At 36.7% G+C, this 18,161-nt stretch overlaps 2 protein-coding genes across 3 annotated transcripts in view; one reads left to right on the forward strand and one right to left on the reverse strand.

Moving 5' to 3' along the window:
• The window catches only part of pphln1 (periphilin 1), a 55,231-nt gene extending 47,404 nt beyond the window's left edge, over positions 1 to 7,827 (reverse strand). Inside the window, exons 1-5 of one of the 2 annotated variants that reach the window (XM_049474240.1) lie at positions 7,518 to 7,827; positions 5,336 to 5,379; positions 5,012 to 5,076; positions 4,686 to 4,895; positions 1,201 to 1,265 (exon numbers count right to left, since the gene is read on the reverse strand). In XM_049474240.1, coding sequence (XP_049330197.1) covers positions 1,201 to 1,265; positions 4,686 to 4,895; positions 5,012 to 5,076; position 5,336 — 341 coding nt within the window. In that variant the 5' untranslated portion in view covers positions 5,337 to 5,379; positions 7,518 to 7,827. Of the gene's footprint in view, positions 1 to 1,200; positions 1,269 to 4,685; positions 4,896 to 5,011; positions 5,077 to 5,335; positions 5,380 to 7,517 lie in introns of both variants that reach the window. The other variant, XM_049474239.1, reaches the window with a different exon arrangement.
• Positions 7,828 to 8,047: 220 nt separating this feature from the next.
• On the forward strand, positions 8,048 to 17,266 carry zcrb1 (zinc finger CCHC-type and RNA binding motif 1). Its single transcript, XM_022671276.2, has 8 exons — positions 8,048 to 8,207; positions 10,057 to 10,147; positions 13,033 to 13,061; positions 13,170 to 13,281; positions 13,395 to 13,502; positions 14,772 to 14,881; positions 15,003 to 15,075; positions 16,753 to 17,266. The coding sequence occupies exons 2-8, from the start codon at positions 10,064 to 10,066 to the stop codon at positions 16,891 to 16,893; spliced, it is 657 nt and encodes a 218-aa protein (XP_022526997.1). The 5' UTR covers positions 8,048 to 8,207; positions 10,057 to 10,063; the 3' UTR covers positions 16,894 to 17,266.
• The last annotated feature ends 895 nt before the right edge of the window (positions 17,267 to 18,161 follow it).

Raw genomic sequence — 18,161 nt, forward strand, 5'->3', positions numbered from 1 at the left:
CTAATTAAGAAGACCTGTAAAGCTAAGATAAGTAAACAAAATGGTAATTCTTAAAAAAAAATAGTTTGAAAGTCAAACAGACTTCAATGTAAATCTAAAACGATTTCTCTCCTGAAAACAGTTTTTTTGGGGTGAGTAAAGCACTTTCTTTTATTTACAGTAATCCTAGATTTCCAGATTTCCACTAATGCCACCAGACAGTATTATACTGAGGAACCCTGAGTGTTCTGGTAAGCCAGGGTGATATTAGACAGCAGTTCATACCACGCATCTTATTTTAACATGGTAAAGGCGCAGATTACAGTCTGATATACTCGCCTCTGAACAGCGAAAGAGCTAGTGCTTAGTGCAGTAAGCGGCTAATGCTAATGCTGCTCCAGCAGTGACAGCCGGAGTTGGCAGCAGGATACAGGCTGATAACACTCACATCTGAATAGTGAAAGAACTAGTGCCAAGCACAGTTAGTGGCTAATGCTAATTCTGCTCCAGTTTCGAGTCACAGTGCTGGAGAACTAAACTAAATCTCCTGTATAACACTGTACTTTAGTGGAGTGGCTTTACTGCTCTTTACAACCTGACTGGTAGAATTCATACATTAGGCGCACTGGATTATAAGGCGCACTGACGGGGAAATAAAATTTTTGGGGAAATTAAGACAGGTTAGGTGAATCTTATAGTGTGGACAACATGGTTTGTGGATGCAAAACAATAATATGTGGAAACATTCACAGGATATTAATACTTTTTTTAAGGCACTGTATTATCTGTATGTACTATACATTTCTAACCTCCTAAACCTAAAACTAAAAAGAAAAATGTGTAAATGTGTAGATGTTTTGCCTTTTCGTCTTTTGTAAAAAAAAAAAAAAAAAAAAAAACTACTTTACAGCCAGGTTTACACATCTTACACACCTCAAGCATATTAATAACTGTACACACATTCAACAGATGACGCAGTGCTGCCATCTGCTGAGAAAAATGTCTTCAGAATCCTCATGATATTACAAGCACCATAGAGATCTCAAAATAAACCAGACACATGACCACCTCCCTATTAACGCTTCTCTCTATAATCTCTTTCCCACAGCTCACTCTCTGCTTAGGGTCACATTCAGACATAGTACAGATCGCAAAGACAGACACATTACTTTACCCCTGTCAAGTTAAGCAGGTGTGACATATTATACATCATGCTAATACCTGAAATCCACTTGGCGTCCTGAGTGAGGCTCCTCTCTGGGTCCTCTGTAATAAGGGTAGTCCTCCTGCTGAGACAGACACACACACCCAGAGATTTAAGTGATAATCACAATCATGCAAAAAAAGATTTACCTACAATTCAGTCATCTTGGGAAAACTAAACCAGGGTGACACACCTTAACTGACAATGTCATGAATATTTTGTCCATCCTTTTTGTGTTTTCATATGTAATAAAGCCACATGACTATGGTACAAATAATAATTATGTTTATGACTCATTATACAATATGAGGAAACACGATTATAGTTTATTAAGTGAAAGGAGCCCATTAACAAGAATGAGCTGGTATGTTGACTTTATTTAAAGGGGAAACATTAATCCTCTTTAGTAAGAAGTTGGAATAGGTCTATGTTCATGCAGTTCTTTGCACAAAATTACTCTCACATAAAGAGATCTCACCAGCTTTATTCTTCAGCCAGTTTACCTCTCTTTTAGAATAAGCTGTTTAAGGGCTCCGTCACTTTTTAATGCAAATAAGCTGTTGCTGCCCAAGCAATCAATACTCTAAGCGTTTTCTACACGTTAGTGTTAGCTTGTGCTAAATGGCAAAACACAAACAAGCCAGTTCATGCTTAACTGTGATAGAAACAAAAAAATAAATAAATCATTATTTTAACTCATATCTCCCTCATCTGCTGATTTGCCACGGACCCACCCTGACTTGCCATAGATGCCTCCATCAGATGAAGTCTGCTGGCTAATTATCCTGTGTACTGTCTGAGGTTTTCAAGCAGGAAAATTAAATAGCGTTTTTTCAACTGATCTACTAGGTGGGGCACTGGTAGGGGTTGACGGTTGAAGGGTGGTGCCAGGGTGGTTCTATGCAGGTTTCCTTATTGTGATGTCACAATAAGGGAGCCATACAAACAGCTCATAGAAACATACGATCCCTGACACCAAACTCTTTCAGCTGACTGACTGGTGGATAGATTTTTTTTCATGCTTGGATTGTTTGTAGAAGCAGTTGCGACTCGAAGGGGAAAACAAATGCACTCAAAAAGTGAGTTAACAGTGATTTTATATGATCAATGTTTTTAGAAACACTGACTGGCCAAAAAAAAAAGTCACAGATTCAGCAACAGTATGTGCTGAAAGAATAAGGTCAGCTGACTACCTGAATATACTGAATATAGACCAGGTTATTCCATCAATGGATTTTTTTCTTCCCTGATGACACGGGCGTATTCCAAGATGATAATGTCAGGATTCATGGGGCTGGATTTGTGAAAGAGTGATTCAGGGAGCATGAGATCATCATTTTCACACATGAGTCCAGATCTTAACCTCATTGAGAATCTTTGGGATGTGCTGATGGAAGACTTTGTACAGTGGTAAGACTCTACCATCATCAATGCTGTAAGATTTTGGTGAAAAATTAATGCAACACTGGATTGAAATAAATCTTGTGACATTGTGACAAAATATTAGTATGTGGCTTTTTTTTAACAAGGCAGTGCATGTAGGAATATATATTTTAAATAGTGCTTGTGAAAGGTCTAGCACTTGCATTTGCTATTAAAGTAAAAATGTCTTTTTTTAGAGACTATTTTTGTAATATGACATTATATATATATAGATCATCCTGCTCTGTGACAAGAAGTGCCAGAGGCATGTATACATTCTGAAGAGGCTGAGGTCCCCTGGCGTGAGATGTCTGCTGCTGGGAACTAACTATGAGTCTGTAGTATCTATTTTTATGCTGCTATGTGCTGGGCAGCAGTACTACAGACAAGGACATTAATAAACTGGTCTTGTAAAGTCGCTTGAGTTTGTGCTTGAGCATTAAATGTGAATAACTACATGTGCATCTAAAAATAGTATATTGTGGAAAAAGCATTTTGTTCAATATAGAAATCCAGTGTCTCAGATTATTAGAATACTAAACTTCAGGTTTGAGTAAACTACAATTCTATCATTATAAATACTGTGTATCTCACGGTTTAGTTTTGCACACACAACAACAGTAATAGGAAGAAAGGCTGACAGTTGTCCAGAAGACAATCACTGACATGCTCCCAACAATAGAAAGGCACATAAGGTCCCTGAAGAAAAGGCTGGCTCTTCACAGAGTCCTGTTTCAAAGTATATTAATGGACTTTTTTTTAAAGAAAAGGGAGCATTAACACATGGAATGATAGCATTTTTTTTTAAGAAAAGAACCTTGACTGAGGCTGACTTTAGTGCAAGATGTCACAAGGTCTACTGTGAAGTTAAAGTCTGTCATGGTTTGGGTTGCCATGTCATCTGCTGGTGTTGGTGCTCTGTGTTTTATTATTAATAAGCTTTTTGAAGATGTTGATTTCCTTTTCCAACAGGACTTATCACCTGCCAATACTGCTAAAACTACACATAAATTGTTGAGCATAATATTGCTTTACCTGACTGGCCAGCCAACACTCATCTGTGGGGTATTGTCAAGAGGAATACAAGAAACACCAAACCCGGTAATACAGACGACCAGGCCAACATCAAAATGACCTATTAATAACATCTTTAATAACATCTCACCAGTGCCACATGCTGACTGCTGTTGAAGTTCTTGTTATATTCTAATAAATAAATTTTATGGATTTCATAATTTGATGAGCTATTAGCCATACTGAAAAGTAAAACAAAAAGGTCACTTCACATGTATTTGGCAACATTAATCTGGCAACATTTTAAATGAAATCTTCAAGTATCTATTTGACAGTACTGTGAGTGTGACCTGTTTTCATTTACTTTCTGTTACTTTCTCTCTTGTAGTTTTGAACTTGTGGCCCAGTTTTAAATCAAGAAGAATATATATATCACCCCCCGATCAGTAAAGTACAGCATTTCTATAACAGTTTCACTTGTAACCACAGCAGTGGCACAGCAGGAAACAGCAGTAAATAGACAACCAGGCATGTAACAGAGTCTAGATAGAAAATGGCACACATACAGACAAAACACTTATGGTTTCTAAGCTACACAAAAAAAACTGTCCTACTCTTCTAAGATCTAAGCTGCTTTAACTCTAGCTGCTAAAGCACAGCTCCGAACTCTTGAGGCTGAGAATAATGCCTGTTAATGATGATAAACAAACGCCAGAGGGCGCTCTGCAAAATCAGAGCAGTGCAGGAGCAACAGCACAGGATAGGAACTGAATTAAAATTCACATTTCAATATAGACAACACTAATTTAGAACCATTGCTCTGACGAAAGAACCCTTAAGGAACCCCTTTCTTTCTTTTTTGCAGTGGATTAATTTACACAGTGCCAGCATTTCAGTATTTATAAAATAACATTATTTGGCATTTTCTTTAATATAGCTTTCAGAAAAAAATATGTTCAGAAAATATATAGTTTCTATTCTTTGGTGCGTAGAACTATTTTTTTGTACAGATGAAAACACATTACAGCAATGAATGGGCTTTAGTTGCTGCAGCTCCTGCACTTACCCTCCGACCAGGTGGACCGCCTCTCGGTTCATTGCCAAAAGAGTGATGGCTGTCACCATGAAAACCCCTCTGATCTTCACCATGGTAGTTTCTGGGGGCACCATTTGGGTAAAAGCGAGGACCATCGTAGTCAAAACCTCGGCCATAGTCATCATCAGGACGTCCAAAACCCGGTCTCCTTTCCCCTCCAGCTGCTCTCTGATACTGGCCCTAAACAAGGCAAGTAAAGGAGAACGAATGTAGATTACAAACGCACGACGTTGCAATGCACACAGACAGTTCCTTAAAGATTATAAACATTCCATAAACACAGTAACAGATCTTACAGGTCGTTCTGGATGGAATCGTTCTTCATACATCTCACGGAGATTCCTGTCTCTCCTGAACGCCACTAGAGGGGAAAAATGCACAAAAACATGAAGAGCGCTACAGCTACACTACAGCTAAACATTTCTACACAAAGACAACTGTCAGGATCATGATTTTATGATTTGAAAGCATAAAATAAGAATTCCTTTGGAAAGCATGTGATACACATTGAAGTCAGTGAACTTACTGTTCAATGCACTCAGGAATTTCTGAAGAAATAGTTTTTCAATTTTAAAATGTTTAATAGATTTTAGACAACCAGATCAAAATGTTTTACTTACTTGCTTTCTTAAGAGGCAATCTTCAGCTGTACAGTCTTGGCTACCTGAAAAAGGTACAGGACATTAAAAGTATTTTGTACTATTTAATATTTAAGTTACAGGAATTTAAGCACATCTCGCAAATCATAGCTAGAATCTCCAGTTTGACAAGTTGTCCAATTTTGAACCAGAAAAAATCCCATCTTTGTAGTCTTTATATTTTAAGATCTAAATGACAAATAAATAGGGGAGTAACGATGCATCGGGACACAATGCATTGCAATGGAATCATTTTTCGATATGCATTGTGGTAACAATTCCACGTTTTGTTTCTATGAAATCTCATGCAGTTGCATTGTTTGAACACCAGAGGTCAAAATGCCACTCGTGCAGGCCAGAGAACCAGTGGGCGTAAACAAAGGGCAGAAGACATGTCAAGCATCATCTTTTTTTTCTGTTCTGCTATTTTGCAATAGCATTCAATATTGATCATCAACCTTGGCACACAGATACTTTGCCATATTCTCTGTATCTTCTAATATTATGTTCTGTAGCTGACAGGATATCAAAAGTATTTACAATTTTTAGATTAAGGAACATTTTTTGAAATTGTTTCACAACTTCTAAATGAGTTCTAGTTCTAACTGATTTTTTTCTTACAAGAATTGGTCAAACGTCAAACTTTTAGTATCTGATATGTGATCTACGTTGTATTGTTAAGATGAGTATATAAGATTTGGAAATCATTGCAATCTCTTTTTTTTTTTTTTTTACCTTTTTTACATTTGGAAGATGTTATCTGAGAGCACAAACCTTTGCATTGTCATTTTTTTTCTCACTCTAAAATTGCGCAAAACAAAAACACACTAGCTAATTAAGCTATTGCTTAAAATGTTGAACAAATGGTTAGTTAATGTCTCAAATAACGATTAATTCGCACAAGTTAAAGAAGAAATGATAATGAAACATGATAATGAGTACAAATGTGTCATTTGTCCGTTTGGTTTGTCTGCTTGCTCACCGTGTTCTGAAAATTCAGCAGGTCTAGCACTGCTGAAAATTCAGCTTCACGCTTTATTCGATAAGTCGACTGGTGAAGTAGGATAGGGAAACAGATGGGAAACTTAATTTAGTGAAAATGAACAAATTCCAACTGTTGCTGAAAATACCTCTATTTTATTCAAGCATTTCCACAGAATTTGCTATCTGTTCCCAATCAGTTCAAGGTACTGTTTGTATAAATAGTCTTTTTAAATAAACAAGCTGTACATTTTCAAAGTATTTTTTTTGTTCTTTGTGAAATACTATAGGTCTCTCTGAGTTGTATATGCATGCCGCCTATAAAACTGTTCAACCTCCATTGTCTGCAGTAGCTAGTAAAAGAAAATGCTCAAAAAAACGAGTCAAACAGGAAAAGCACCATGTCAACTCGTGAGTTTAACCGCCTTCAGAAGAGCCGGAGAGCAGTGCCGTGGCGGAGATGTGAGTCTGCGTTCAGTGAAGTTTAAGGGGTTAACTTTACTCATCACTTAGTGCTATATCTTTACAACTTTATCTCTGAAAACATTTTGTCCTTTAAGTTTTACAGCTGTAAAATTGACTGTGGGGGGAGGCAGCAGGTAACCTTCTCTGCTGCAGTGCCAATCAGATGTGATGTGTTTGCATGTATGAATTTTCGTAAGCAAGAGCCAAAATCCTGTCTTTCTTCAGAGACCTCTAATTCAGTGATCTAAAGCAGGGTTATACAGAAACACCTGAGCACTTTTTTTTTTTCACAAAAACAGCTCACATGGCATTCATTCATACTAGAGAACACAACTAGTTATTTTAAAATTAATGAAAACTGATGGACTGAGATGTCAGGGTCCTTAGAGTTCTACCAATGACCTGTGGAGCAACTTTGAGTTTGTAAATGGTGTACAAATATCAATTTCCTTGCATGGGCAACGCTAAATCCCCTATCACTAGCATTTTAAGCCTGTTGGGAGCATTGGTTAAAATCGCTGTATTTCGGAATGCTGGTGGTTAATATAGGTGGGCCATTCGACAAAAGTCTGTATTCTTCATCAAGTTTCAATAGTTCGGGTTTTTGCTGACAGTGAAGGGGCTAAAGCAGCAGCTACGCGAGCTAGCTAGAGCTCTGCTGCTGCTGAAGTCAGGTTTAAATAAGAAATAAGAGCAGTAGTTACAGTAAATTACGTACCTCACATCTAGAGTCGTGTTAGCCCTGTGTATGGGGGTCTTTCTGTCTGTCTGTGTGTGAGAGGGAGACCCTCAGTTCCAACGCGACTCGCTTTGTGTGAAGCAGCTTCTAAAAAATAACAAACAGCGACTGTAAAGCTGCAGTTCAGCGGCAGCTGACTACTTCACATCGTTTAAACAAGGTTCTCTCCTTCACCCGACTATATAAACTACCTATACTCACTACAGCAGAGCTAAACAGCTAAAGCTAATAACGACCATGCTCAAAATCAACACAAACGAAAAGGCGCACGAGACAAGCACACAGCGCTTCCGGTCAGGATGCTATCAAAATAAGAGTCTCTCCTCTCGTTGCACTTCAAACTAGAATTTAATTTACAGTTAAAAAAAAACTAAGCATATAACTAAGTGCAATAATACAGTTACTACAAATGCCAGTTTGTGGTAGTATATTCATTATTAAATATATAAAACGCGCATTTTAAGTAGCTATATCAACATCATAGTTGAGGTCTTTAATTTTGAAAACCTACACTGTTTGGATATCTCTGCTTTCACAGTGCATAGGCACTTGTAGCATCATTAATCTAGCTTGATTAAATAAGTAGCTAAGTTAGTTAGTTAAAGTGCACTTCATCGTAACACAGACATACACACACGTTGGCGCAGCGCTGTATTCGTTCTCTGCTTGGTAAGAAAACAACATACTTTGTAGTATTTGTATGTATTAGCTTACTAGCTAACCTAATCTGCCTCTGTCACTACCAGATTGCCAGTTAGTTAACCTAAGTTAACTAGCTTAACTAACTTAGTTAAATAAAACATAACGTAGCACAAAAGTAATGAAATTTATGTTTGGTAGATTAACGTTAGTTCTTTGTTGTAAGAGTTGTAAACATTATCAAGCGTTGTGTATCTCTTGATCCTAGTCCCCCACAAACTAGCTCTGGATATATTAAAATAAAACAGTGAAGCACTGTTGTAAGTCGCTCTGGATAATGGCGTCAGCTAAATATCTTAAATGTAAATGTTGTAACAATGTTTCTATACAATAGCTACGTCCTATGCCTTTTAAAAGCATGTTATTTTCTCTGTTAAATGGAGCCACATTTGTAAGGAGCATGCATTTGTGGTGTATGCAGCAGAGCTGAGTATGTGGGTTGCATCTATTCAAATTTTGCCAAAGCTTCTCTGCCATTGACTCGTTTGGTGTTTGATGATCTTGGGGTATCGTCATCTCTGATATCCCCAGTTATATGGAACTTTGCCTTTAAATTGTGTATGGTATCAGGGCTCATTCCAAATGCAGCAACTGCTTGAAGTGGGACTCGGTAAAATGCTAAGATGTGCTACCTTTTCAAACCATGCTCCCCTAGTGCATAAATACAAAAATCACCATATTATAAAATGTTCTCTCCAGAAGTGTAGCTATGTTATTTGGCTGATCTAAATGACTGTATCAGGTGAAGTTAAATAGGTGATTATAACCATATTTTTGTATACGTTATTAATGCTTTATTGTTTTCCATTTTTAATTGCAAATTACATTCAAGCATTGTTTAATGCACCCTGGGAAAACTGAATTGTCTTTCGGTCGGCAGTGTAAAACAAAAATTTTTCATTGATTTTGTGAGTAAATAAGAAAAACTCTAAATATCCATTAATAAAGTAATTTATCCACTGTTTACTTAAGTTGGATTCTGCTTTTTATCACAATGCCCTATCGCATAGGACACCTGATTGGCAGATCCTTGGGGTACCAGAATCTCATAAGTCAATAACGACAGCACAATAAGCTGTTTTTCTTTGGAAGAGAAGATTTGGCAAATTGCTAATGGCTGCAACTAACAAACTCAGATCCCACAAATGCATGTTCCTTCCAAATGTGGCAGTTAGTCCTTGGAGGATAAACAAATTCGTCTGTTGAACAAATTAACTACTGTTTTAATACGCTTTTCAGAATGCGATAATCGAGATTGTACATCTTTACATATAGAAGCTGCCAGTCTGAATCTCTTTAGGTAAAATTTTGCTTCTGTCAGACACATAATTTTTTATATTTTACACTTTACCTGACAGATTATGTTTGCCCCGTGTTTAACATAAAAGCTGCAAGTCAAGTCAAGAGTCGAGAGGCATTTATTGTCATTACATCTGAGTACAGGTACACAGTGTAGTCAAATTATGTTCCTCTGGAACCATGGTGCAACATGGAACAACAAGCAATAGACAATATACAACATAACAACATAAAGTGCAAGGTGTTACAGTGATTTCCTGCATGTAAGAATGAAGGGGGTGCTCACGATTCCTTAGGGCTGGGTGATATTTTACAAACCATGAATCTTGATATTCTTCAAATATAAGAGCTATTTTCAATTACAATATAAATGGTTATTCTCACCTCAGTCGCAGCTGGTAAGAAGTGGCTAATGTGTCAGCTCCGAATTACTGTGGGGCTCTTAACATGCAGGGGATCTGGTTGGCAATGCTAGCAAGTTTATTATAGTTAGCTAACAGCTACCTTTTCATTTTTTCAGAAGCAAGATGAGTGGCGGGTTAGCACCGAGCAAGAGCACTGTTTATGTTTCCAATCTGCCATTTTCTCTGACTAATAACGACCTGCATAAGGTAAGCTGCTGGGGTTTAATTGTAGCTCATATTTTGTAAAATTATTATTAAATATGTGATGTAAAGCACTACAGTGATTTCCTGACTTTCTGTAGTGCACAACCAGGGCTCCAGGCTAACTTATTTCACAACCGTCCCCAAAGCTTTTTGTCAGCCGGTCCAAACTGAAATTTTCATTATTAAGGGAAAAAAATCCAAACCTACATGACCCTGTGTGAAAAAGTGTTTTAACAACCGTTAAAACATAACTGTGGTTTATAACACCTGAGCTCAATTTCTCTAACCACACCGAGGCCTGATTACAGCCACACCTGTTCTCAATCAATAAATCACTTAAATAGAACCTGCCTGACAAAGTGAAGTAGATCAAAAAATACTCAAAAGATAAGCTATATCATGCCTATATCCACAGGAAATCCATGAACAAAGGAAAAAGAAAGTAATTAAGATCTAAAGTTTAGGGACTTCTGCAAACCATAGTAAGAGCCATTACCCACAAAGGTAAAGACGTGAAACAGTGGTGAACCTTCCGAGGAGTGGCTGGCCGACCAACATTACCCCAAGAGCTCAGTGACAACTCATCCAAGAGCCACTGCTAAGCAAAAATAACATTTACTGTAAGGCTTGTCTTAATTGTGCCAGAATCCATCTTGATGATCTCTGAGACTTTTGGGATAATTCTCTGTGGACTGACGAGGCAAAAATTTAACTTTTTGGAAGGTGTGTGTCCCTTTACATCTGGCATAAAAGAAACACTGCATTCCAGAAAAAGAACATCATACCTAGAGTAAAATATAGTGGTGGTAGTGTGATGGTCTGGGTTGTTTTGCTGTTTCAGGACTTGCTGTAGAAGACTGGAGTGGACTAGTCAAACTCCTGATCTAAATCAGATTGAGATGCTGTGGCATGACCTTAAAAAGGCTGTTCATGCTGGAAAACCCTTCAATTTGTCTTTAATAATAATAATGAATAATTCTGTAAAGAGGGGTGGAGCCAAAATTTCTCCACAGTGCTGTCAAAGACTCCTTGCAAGTTACACAAACCCTTGATTGCAGTTGTTGCTGATAAGGGTGGCTCAACCAGTTATTATGTTTAGGGGGCAAACACTGTTTCACACAGGGCCATGTGTGTTTTCATGATTTCTTCTTCTTTAAATTAAAACTCTTAATTTAAAAACTGCAATTTGTGTTTACTTGTGTTGTCTTTGACTAATATTTAAATTAGTTTGATGATCTAAAACACATGTGTCAAACACAAGGCCCGCGGGCCAAATGTGGCCCGCCACGTCTTTTTATGTGGCCCGCGAGAGCTTGTAAAATCTTAGTGTCTATAATAAATAGGTCAGAAGCGTTCTTTGACCAAAAAATACATTTCCCACAATGCTTGTCGATTGTATTACCCGCAAAGTTACGGCTTACTGCCACTACACGGCAGTGTAGTCATTGATGTGGAAACCCTGCCGGAGGGAAGGTGTAACTTCGCGGGTGGAATTGAGACATGTTTATCCCATAATATCCAGAAAAAGACAAGTTGATGCAGACGGACGGCTGTGCTTCAAGGCGAAAGACCGGTATGCCTTTTGTGTTACTGACCAAAATAAACGCTTTTTAGAAGAGATATAAATTATGTGTAAATATGTATAAGACAATAGCTGATAAAATCTGTTTTAATGAGGTTAATAAACATCACTGTGACATCGCTAGTCGCAGTTTCACCTCAGCAAAGGACGAGGAGGTGAATCACTTATCTAACCAGCCTTTACTGATTTCTGCCCCCAATAACCCTTTCAATAACCTCCAATAGCCTTTAATAGTCTCCAGTAGCCTTCAACAGTCTAACCTTGCAGCCGTGGTGTGTTCTAAACTCCGTAGTTATAAACATCCTGAGGTTAGCAGCGCGCTAACTGACCTGTTTATAATGTAATCCGAGCAGTGACTCCGGGATGGCTGCTCTAAACTGCTGCTGTTAGCTGCTTGGGCTGAAATATGAACTGTAGAGAGCTGTATTATCCGGTTAGTGGGGTTATTTTATTTCATACACAGAAGAACTTAAAATTTAAAAAACGCTCCAGACTGGCTCAGCTGAGTCCTGTAGCCCGTGGCTGGGCTGTAGCTCTGACTCAGTAAAGACTGTGGGCTTGTGCTGCTGCAGCTCCCACTAGTGGTTGGATGAGGAAATGCTAAATCTGTCACAGCTCACAATTTTTGATTTTATATTAATTAAGCCTCTTTTCAGTATCAAACGTTTTGATCAAAGTTAATATAACTTGTATTTTATGTCATTTCTATTCACTTGTATAGTTTGGTTCTTGATTGATGGAGTTTTTGGATTTCATAACAGGATTTATGTTAATAGAGCAACAAGCAAACATTTTTTCCATGCAACTGTAATATTTGATTGAATAAATAATATATTGAGAGTTATTTAACATTAAGGAGTAATTACATTCATTTACATATATTACATTTGGTTACATTTTCTTATATTTATAAGTTACATCTGGCCCTCGGAGGACAGCCAATATGCCAATGTGGCCCTCGGCCAAAATGAGTTTGACACCCCTGATCTAAAACATTTAAGAGTGACATACATGCAAAAAAACATGGTTTGCCATGCCTGTGATAATACGTTGTTTAAATGATCAGAGTTTAAATATGTAAATTCAAGTAAAAAACTGTCAGTTGGCACCAGTCATTAGCTTGACTCATAGCTCATATCATATCATAAGGATTGAATCTAATCTTTTGTGTTTTTTATTAACCTAACAAATTTTTCAACTCATAATCAAAAAAGAGTGTTTTAGATTACGTTCTAAATGTATGGATTGCATGATATTTAATTTTTTTTTTTTTTTTTTACTTGGAATTTTCTTATTTCCTCAAAAGTTGTGCACCAAATATGGAAAAGTTGTGAAGTAAGTATGTATATATTTTTTTATAGTTCTTCATATTCTACAAAAAAACAAGAAGTTACATCGTAATCACTTGCAGCCTCACACACAGTTTCTTGGTGTTGTTTGAAGGGTGACTGTTGTTAAAGATAAACACACACGGATGAGCAAAGGTGTTGCATTCGTGCTGTTCCTTGACAGAGAGTCAGCCCACAACTGTTCTCGAGCACTAAACAACAAACAGGTTCGTTTGTAATCAAAAATACATTCTGTTTCTATCCTTTAATTATCACTTTCCAAGTCTTTGGTTTGCTGTGTTGTCCCAGTACTCCCAGTAACACTTTGTGTCTTTTGCAGTTGTTTGGCAGGACAGTGAAGGCCAGCATTGCTATTGATAATGGAAGAGCTGCTGAGTTTATCCGGAGGAGAAACTACTCAGACAAGTCTAGGTGTTATGAGTGTGGTGTAAGTTTGTGGATCATTCTCTTTTAAATAATAATTTGATAAATCACAAAATATTTTTAGGTTAGGGTTAAGTTTTGAGGAAACAAAGAAAACAAAATATGACAGTATTAACTGTTTACAGTATATATACTATGGAACAGGTCTCAGACAGGGAATAACCCTGGAATGTTTTTAGTTCAGTACAGATTTAGGCACTTATTGTTTATTTGTTTGTTAAAATAGAAAAAAAACTAAACTGACTTTAAATTAAGCAACTTCATTTTAGTCTGCTTGGTGTAATATAGAGGTGGGCGATTAATCGGTTTTATCGATTAATTCGAATTTACAATTAAGGACGATGTGTTCTTATCAAAATTGATTTTCTCTGAGTTTTAATTTTCAACCACAGACGCTCCCCTGTGGGCTTCCGTACTTCAGAGTGAGCTTAGCCCCTCCCCTCTCTCCCGCGCGCACCCCCCGCCCCTCTCTCCCGCGCGCAGCCCCCACACACATACACACATGACGGCGGATCTTATGCCCAAAACGGAGCAACTAGATCCGTTATTCGGTTCGGTTTTGTGGCGTCGGACGTAGATCAAACAGGTCCTCGCTGTAAGGTGTGTTTAAACCGATTGCTTCTAAACGAAGCAGCATGACCAATTTATCTCTACACCCTAAACAGAAGCAGAGCAGGAAAAGTTCTCCTCCCAAAATAATAATCGCAGCAGCAGCAACTCTAGATCCCCATCTAAAGTAAAACAAGCAACTTTCCCTGGCACATCTTTCAACCGTGTACCAGGATCTGTATGCACTACGTTGATTTTTTTTCATATTCATCAGAAAAGATAATCTAATTTTATACAACACTGGCACTTATTTAAAAGCTTTGTTTTGCAATTCAAATGGGGAAAAGTCTTCACTTAATAGCATATTAAATTGTACTTTAGATTTATTTATTTATTTTTTAAGTTTGAGGGTGCATTGTGTCAGTACCTAAACTATGTTGGAGAAAGCTTTCTAAAAGTTACTAGATGTTCTCACTGTTTACAATTGTTATTTCTTTGCTTGTTTTTGGTTGCACTTTAACCACAAAGGGGACATTTAAGTGAAAACTAAATAAATAAAAACTAGTTTTTAACCATTTCTTTATCATCTTTAATTTGATTGAAATCTGATTTTTTTTTTTTTTTTTTTTTTTAAATCAAAGATTTATTTTTTGGGCCATATCGCCCAGCTCTGTCCTAATAGTTGCACTACAGTTGATACAGTTATTTCTGTTATTCACCACAGGAAGATGGTCACTTAAGCTATGCCTGCCCAAAGAATTTGCTTGGAGAAAGAGAACCTCCACCAAAAAAGGAAAAGAAAAAGAAGAAAAAGACAAAACAACCTGAAGAAGTGTAAGTAGCCTGTCTGAAAATGAGAAGCTTTGTGTTTGTATGTGTGTGCTTGTGTGTGCGCGAGTGTGTGTGGGCTCTTATATAAAGCATAATTTGGACATGTTTTTATTTTCCTCACCAGTGAGCCTGAAGACAGCGCAGATGAGGGAGAAGACCCTGCACTCGACAGTTTGAGTCAGGCAATCGCTTTCCAGGTCAGTGAAAAACATCTAATTTTGGTGTAAACGGTAACGTCTCATTAATGTCATAATGTTAACTTGTAGCTAGTCTGTTAGCATAAGGCTAATGTTGCTAAACCATTAAAAGAATTTTGAAACATACCAATTAAATAAGAAAAAAAGATTTTTTTGATGACATTTAGTTCAAGATGTTTGCTAAAAAGAAAAGGAAATAAATAGGGATGCAGCTATGTGGTAGTTCTGGGTCAATATGGATATCCGTTGTTGCACATTTACATATCTGCCGATACCCATGCCAATGCCAATATATACAGCTCTGAAGAAATTAAGAGAGCACTTCAGTTTCTGAATCAGTTTCTCTGGTTTTGCTATTTATAGGTATATGTTTGGGTAAAATGAACGTTGTTGTTTTATTCTATAAACTACAGACAACATTTTTCTCAAATTCCAAATAAAAATATTGTCATTTAGAGCATTTATTAGCGGAAAAGGAGAAATGTCTGGTGTAGAGCTTTCAGACCTTAAATAATGCAAAAAAAACAAGTTCATTTTCATAAAGTTTTAAGAGTTCAGAAATCAATATTTGGTGGAATAACCCTGTTTTTTTAATCACAGTTTTTATGCATCTTGGCATGTTCTCCTCCACCAGTCTTACACACTGCTTTTGGATAACTTCATGCTACTCCTAGTGCCTAGTGCAAAAATTTAAGTAGTTTAGTTTGGTTTAATGGCTTGTGATCATCCTCTTCTTGATTATATTCCAGAGGTTTTTAATTTGGTGAAATCAAGAAACTCATAATTTTTAAGTGGCCTCCATTATATTCCAGAGCTGTATATACTTTTCTAACTTACACAGAGACTAGACACCCTCTTAAAGGTTATCACTTTAAAACTATTAATAATAAATACAAACTAGCTAAATTCAATGAATTTTTAATTCATGCGGCCAGCGTCAGTGAATTGTAGTAGTTTTGCCAGCATCACTTCATCCTTTTTTTGCATACAACAAATATGTCAGCAGATATTGGTTTGAAATAATGACGTTTTAGGCTGATGCTGAAAGAATTAACAATATCATCATGAAATGAATCCCTAGATATAAACAACAGCTGCAAAGGAAAGCTTATAGTGGCATGATTGCAATGTTACAGACCCAAAACCCATATTACCACCGCACCATGTTTGAAGAAATTTCAAAATAATTGCAATAGTAAAAAAATTAATAACAATATAAACCAAATATGTGCTTGTGACTGAATAACATCCCCATTGTAAAGTAAATATGAAACCAAACATTAGTTTATTAGGGTGACATGTACAGGAAAATCTCAGATATATAATTTGTAAAATGGTTGAGTGAACAGGCCATAAAAAATACAAAATTGTAGCCTAAAAAGCCAGATACAGATGCGAAGCTGTTCTGTTGGACCAAAAGGGTTCAACACTAGATGACAGATTTTAAAGTTATGGCTGATCAGTGAATATAAACCATTAAATTTCAGGACCTGTATAACCACATACTGACACGTTTAAATATCAGAAACTGAATAATGATTTCAAAAAAACTTGAAGATGTATGTACTGTTGCACCCCTGCAGTAGCATTGCAATTTAGCCTTAGACTAATGCTTAAATTCATGACGAGGAAAACGTTTTTAAAAAATAAGCCTTTATTAATTTGCTTATTTTACAGCAAGCTCACATGGAAGAGGAAGAGAAACGAAGAAAACAAGCCACAGAAGACTCAGCCCAGGCCTCCACATCAGATAACTCGCATAAACCCAGGATCAAAAAGAGCGCCTACTTCAGCGACGAGGAGGAGCTCAGTGACTGATAAATATTCTGAAGTTCTTAAGGCATACCTTATTTGCAAATCAGTGAGCTTTTACATCAAACAACATTTCTGAAGGGCTTCCTCAAAGGCTTATCATCAAGGAAATGGAGGTGAAATATCTTTACATTTAATAAAGTTCCTTTACTTTGCAGCAAAAGTCCTTAGTTACTGATTCCATGTTCAAAACACTTCAACTTGATGTGTGAAGCTGTAAAATGGTATTTAGATAAATTATTGATTTCATCATCACCTGTGTAAGGATATATATATATTTTTTTTTTCGTTCTCTGATATGTTGTAAATATAGTTTAGTTGAATGTGGATTATATGCTGTAATTTTAGTAAATAAACCTTTTTATTTTTTGGATCTTAATCATTTGTTCTTATTTTTTCTTTATTATTTTTATCGATTTAACTTAAAGCCAATATCATATATCCTACCTGATTTCTTCATCATAAACAGCCCCACAAAATGTTCTTGAAAGAACATCAAAGGTGAGAACATCATGTATTATTTAACAGGCCGTGCAAAATCTTTCAGAAGTGCCAGTCTGTGTTTGGAGGAGAATGCTAAATATTTGACCTCACACACCAAGGATTTTTTTATTTTTTAACTAACGGAAAAGCTTTTTTTTCATGTGACTATGACCAAAACATGTATTTGTGCTGGGCCCTCTTTGATCCTAAATCTACTGCACAGCCTCTGGACTGTGGCAGAACTAGAGTAAGCCTGATTAATAGAGCTGAGGCTCTGTTAACACTCCAAAGAGCCTACTTTTAAGCTGAGACCCAGCGCAAGTTTAAAAACAGCTAGACATTATGTCTAGATAAAAATATTTTGCTTGTACAATCAAGCACCTGATTCACAAAATGTCTTAAAATAGTGCTGATTAGAAAGGGGCAGAGCCAGAAATGGCTAACCTTGAAAGCCTTAGAAAGATTTTCCCATTTACAACTCAATCCATCTGCAACTCAATCTGTACATCAATAATGCACAACATGTTAGTAAGTTTTCTTAAGAACTTTACCATAATGTAGAGCTTTATATCTAACTGTTCTCCAACTGTCTCATTTCCAAATATGTACAGAGCAAATTCAAGGATTTAAGGAGATTTTATTGTCATTCGCATCACATGTGGTACATGAGGTGGAACAAAATAGTGATCTTACGATACAGTTTACACCCAGGAGCAATTGTTAAAATAGATAAATAAAGATAAAATAAAAATAAGAACACAATGAAATAGAATAGAACATAAAGATAAATA

The sequence above is a fragment of the Astyanax mexicanus genome, chromosome 2, assembly GCF_023375975.1.
Source record: "Astyanax mexicanus isolate ESR-SI-001 chromosome 2, AstMex3_surface, whole genome shotgun sequence".
Lineage (NCBI taxonomy): Eukaryota > Metazoa > Chordata > Actinopteri > Characiformes > Acestrorhamphidae > Astyanax > Astyanax mexicanus.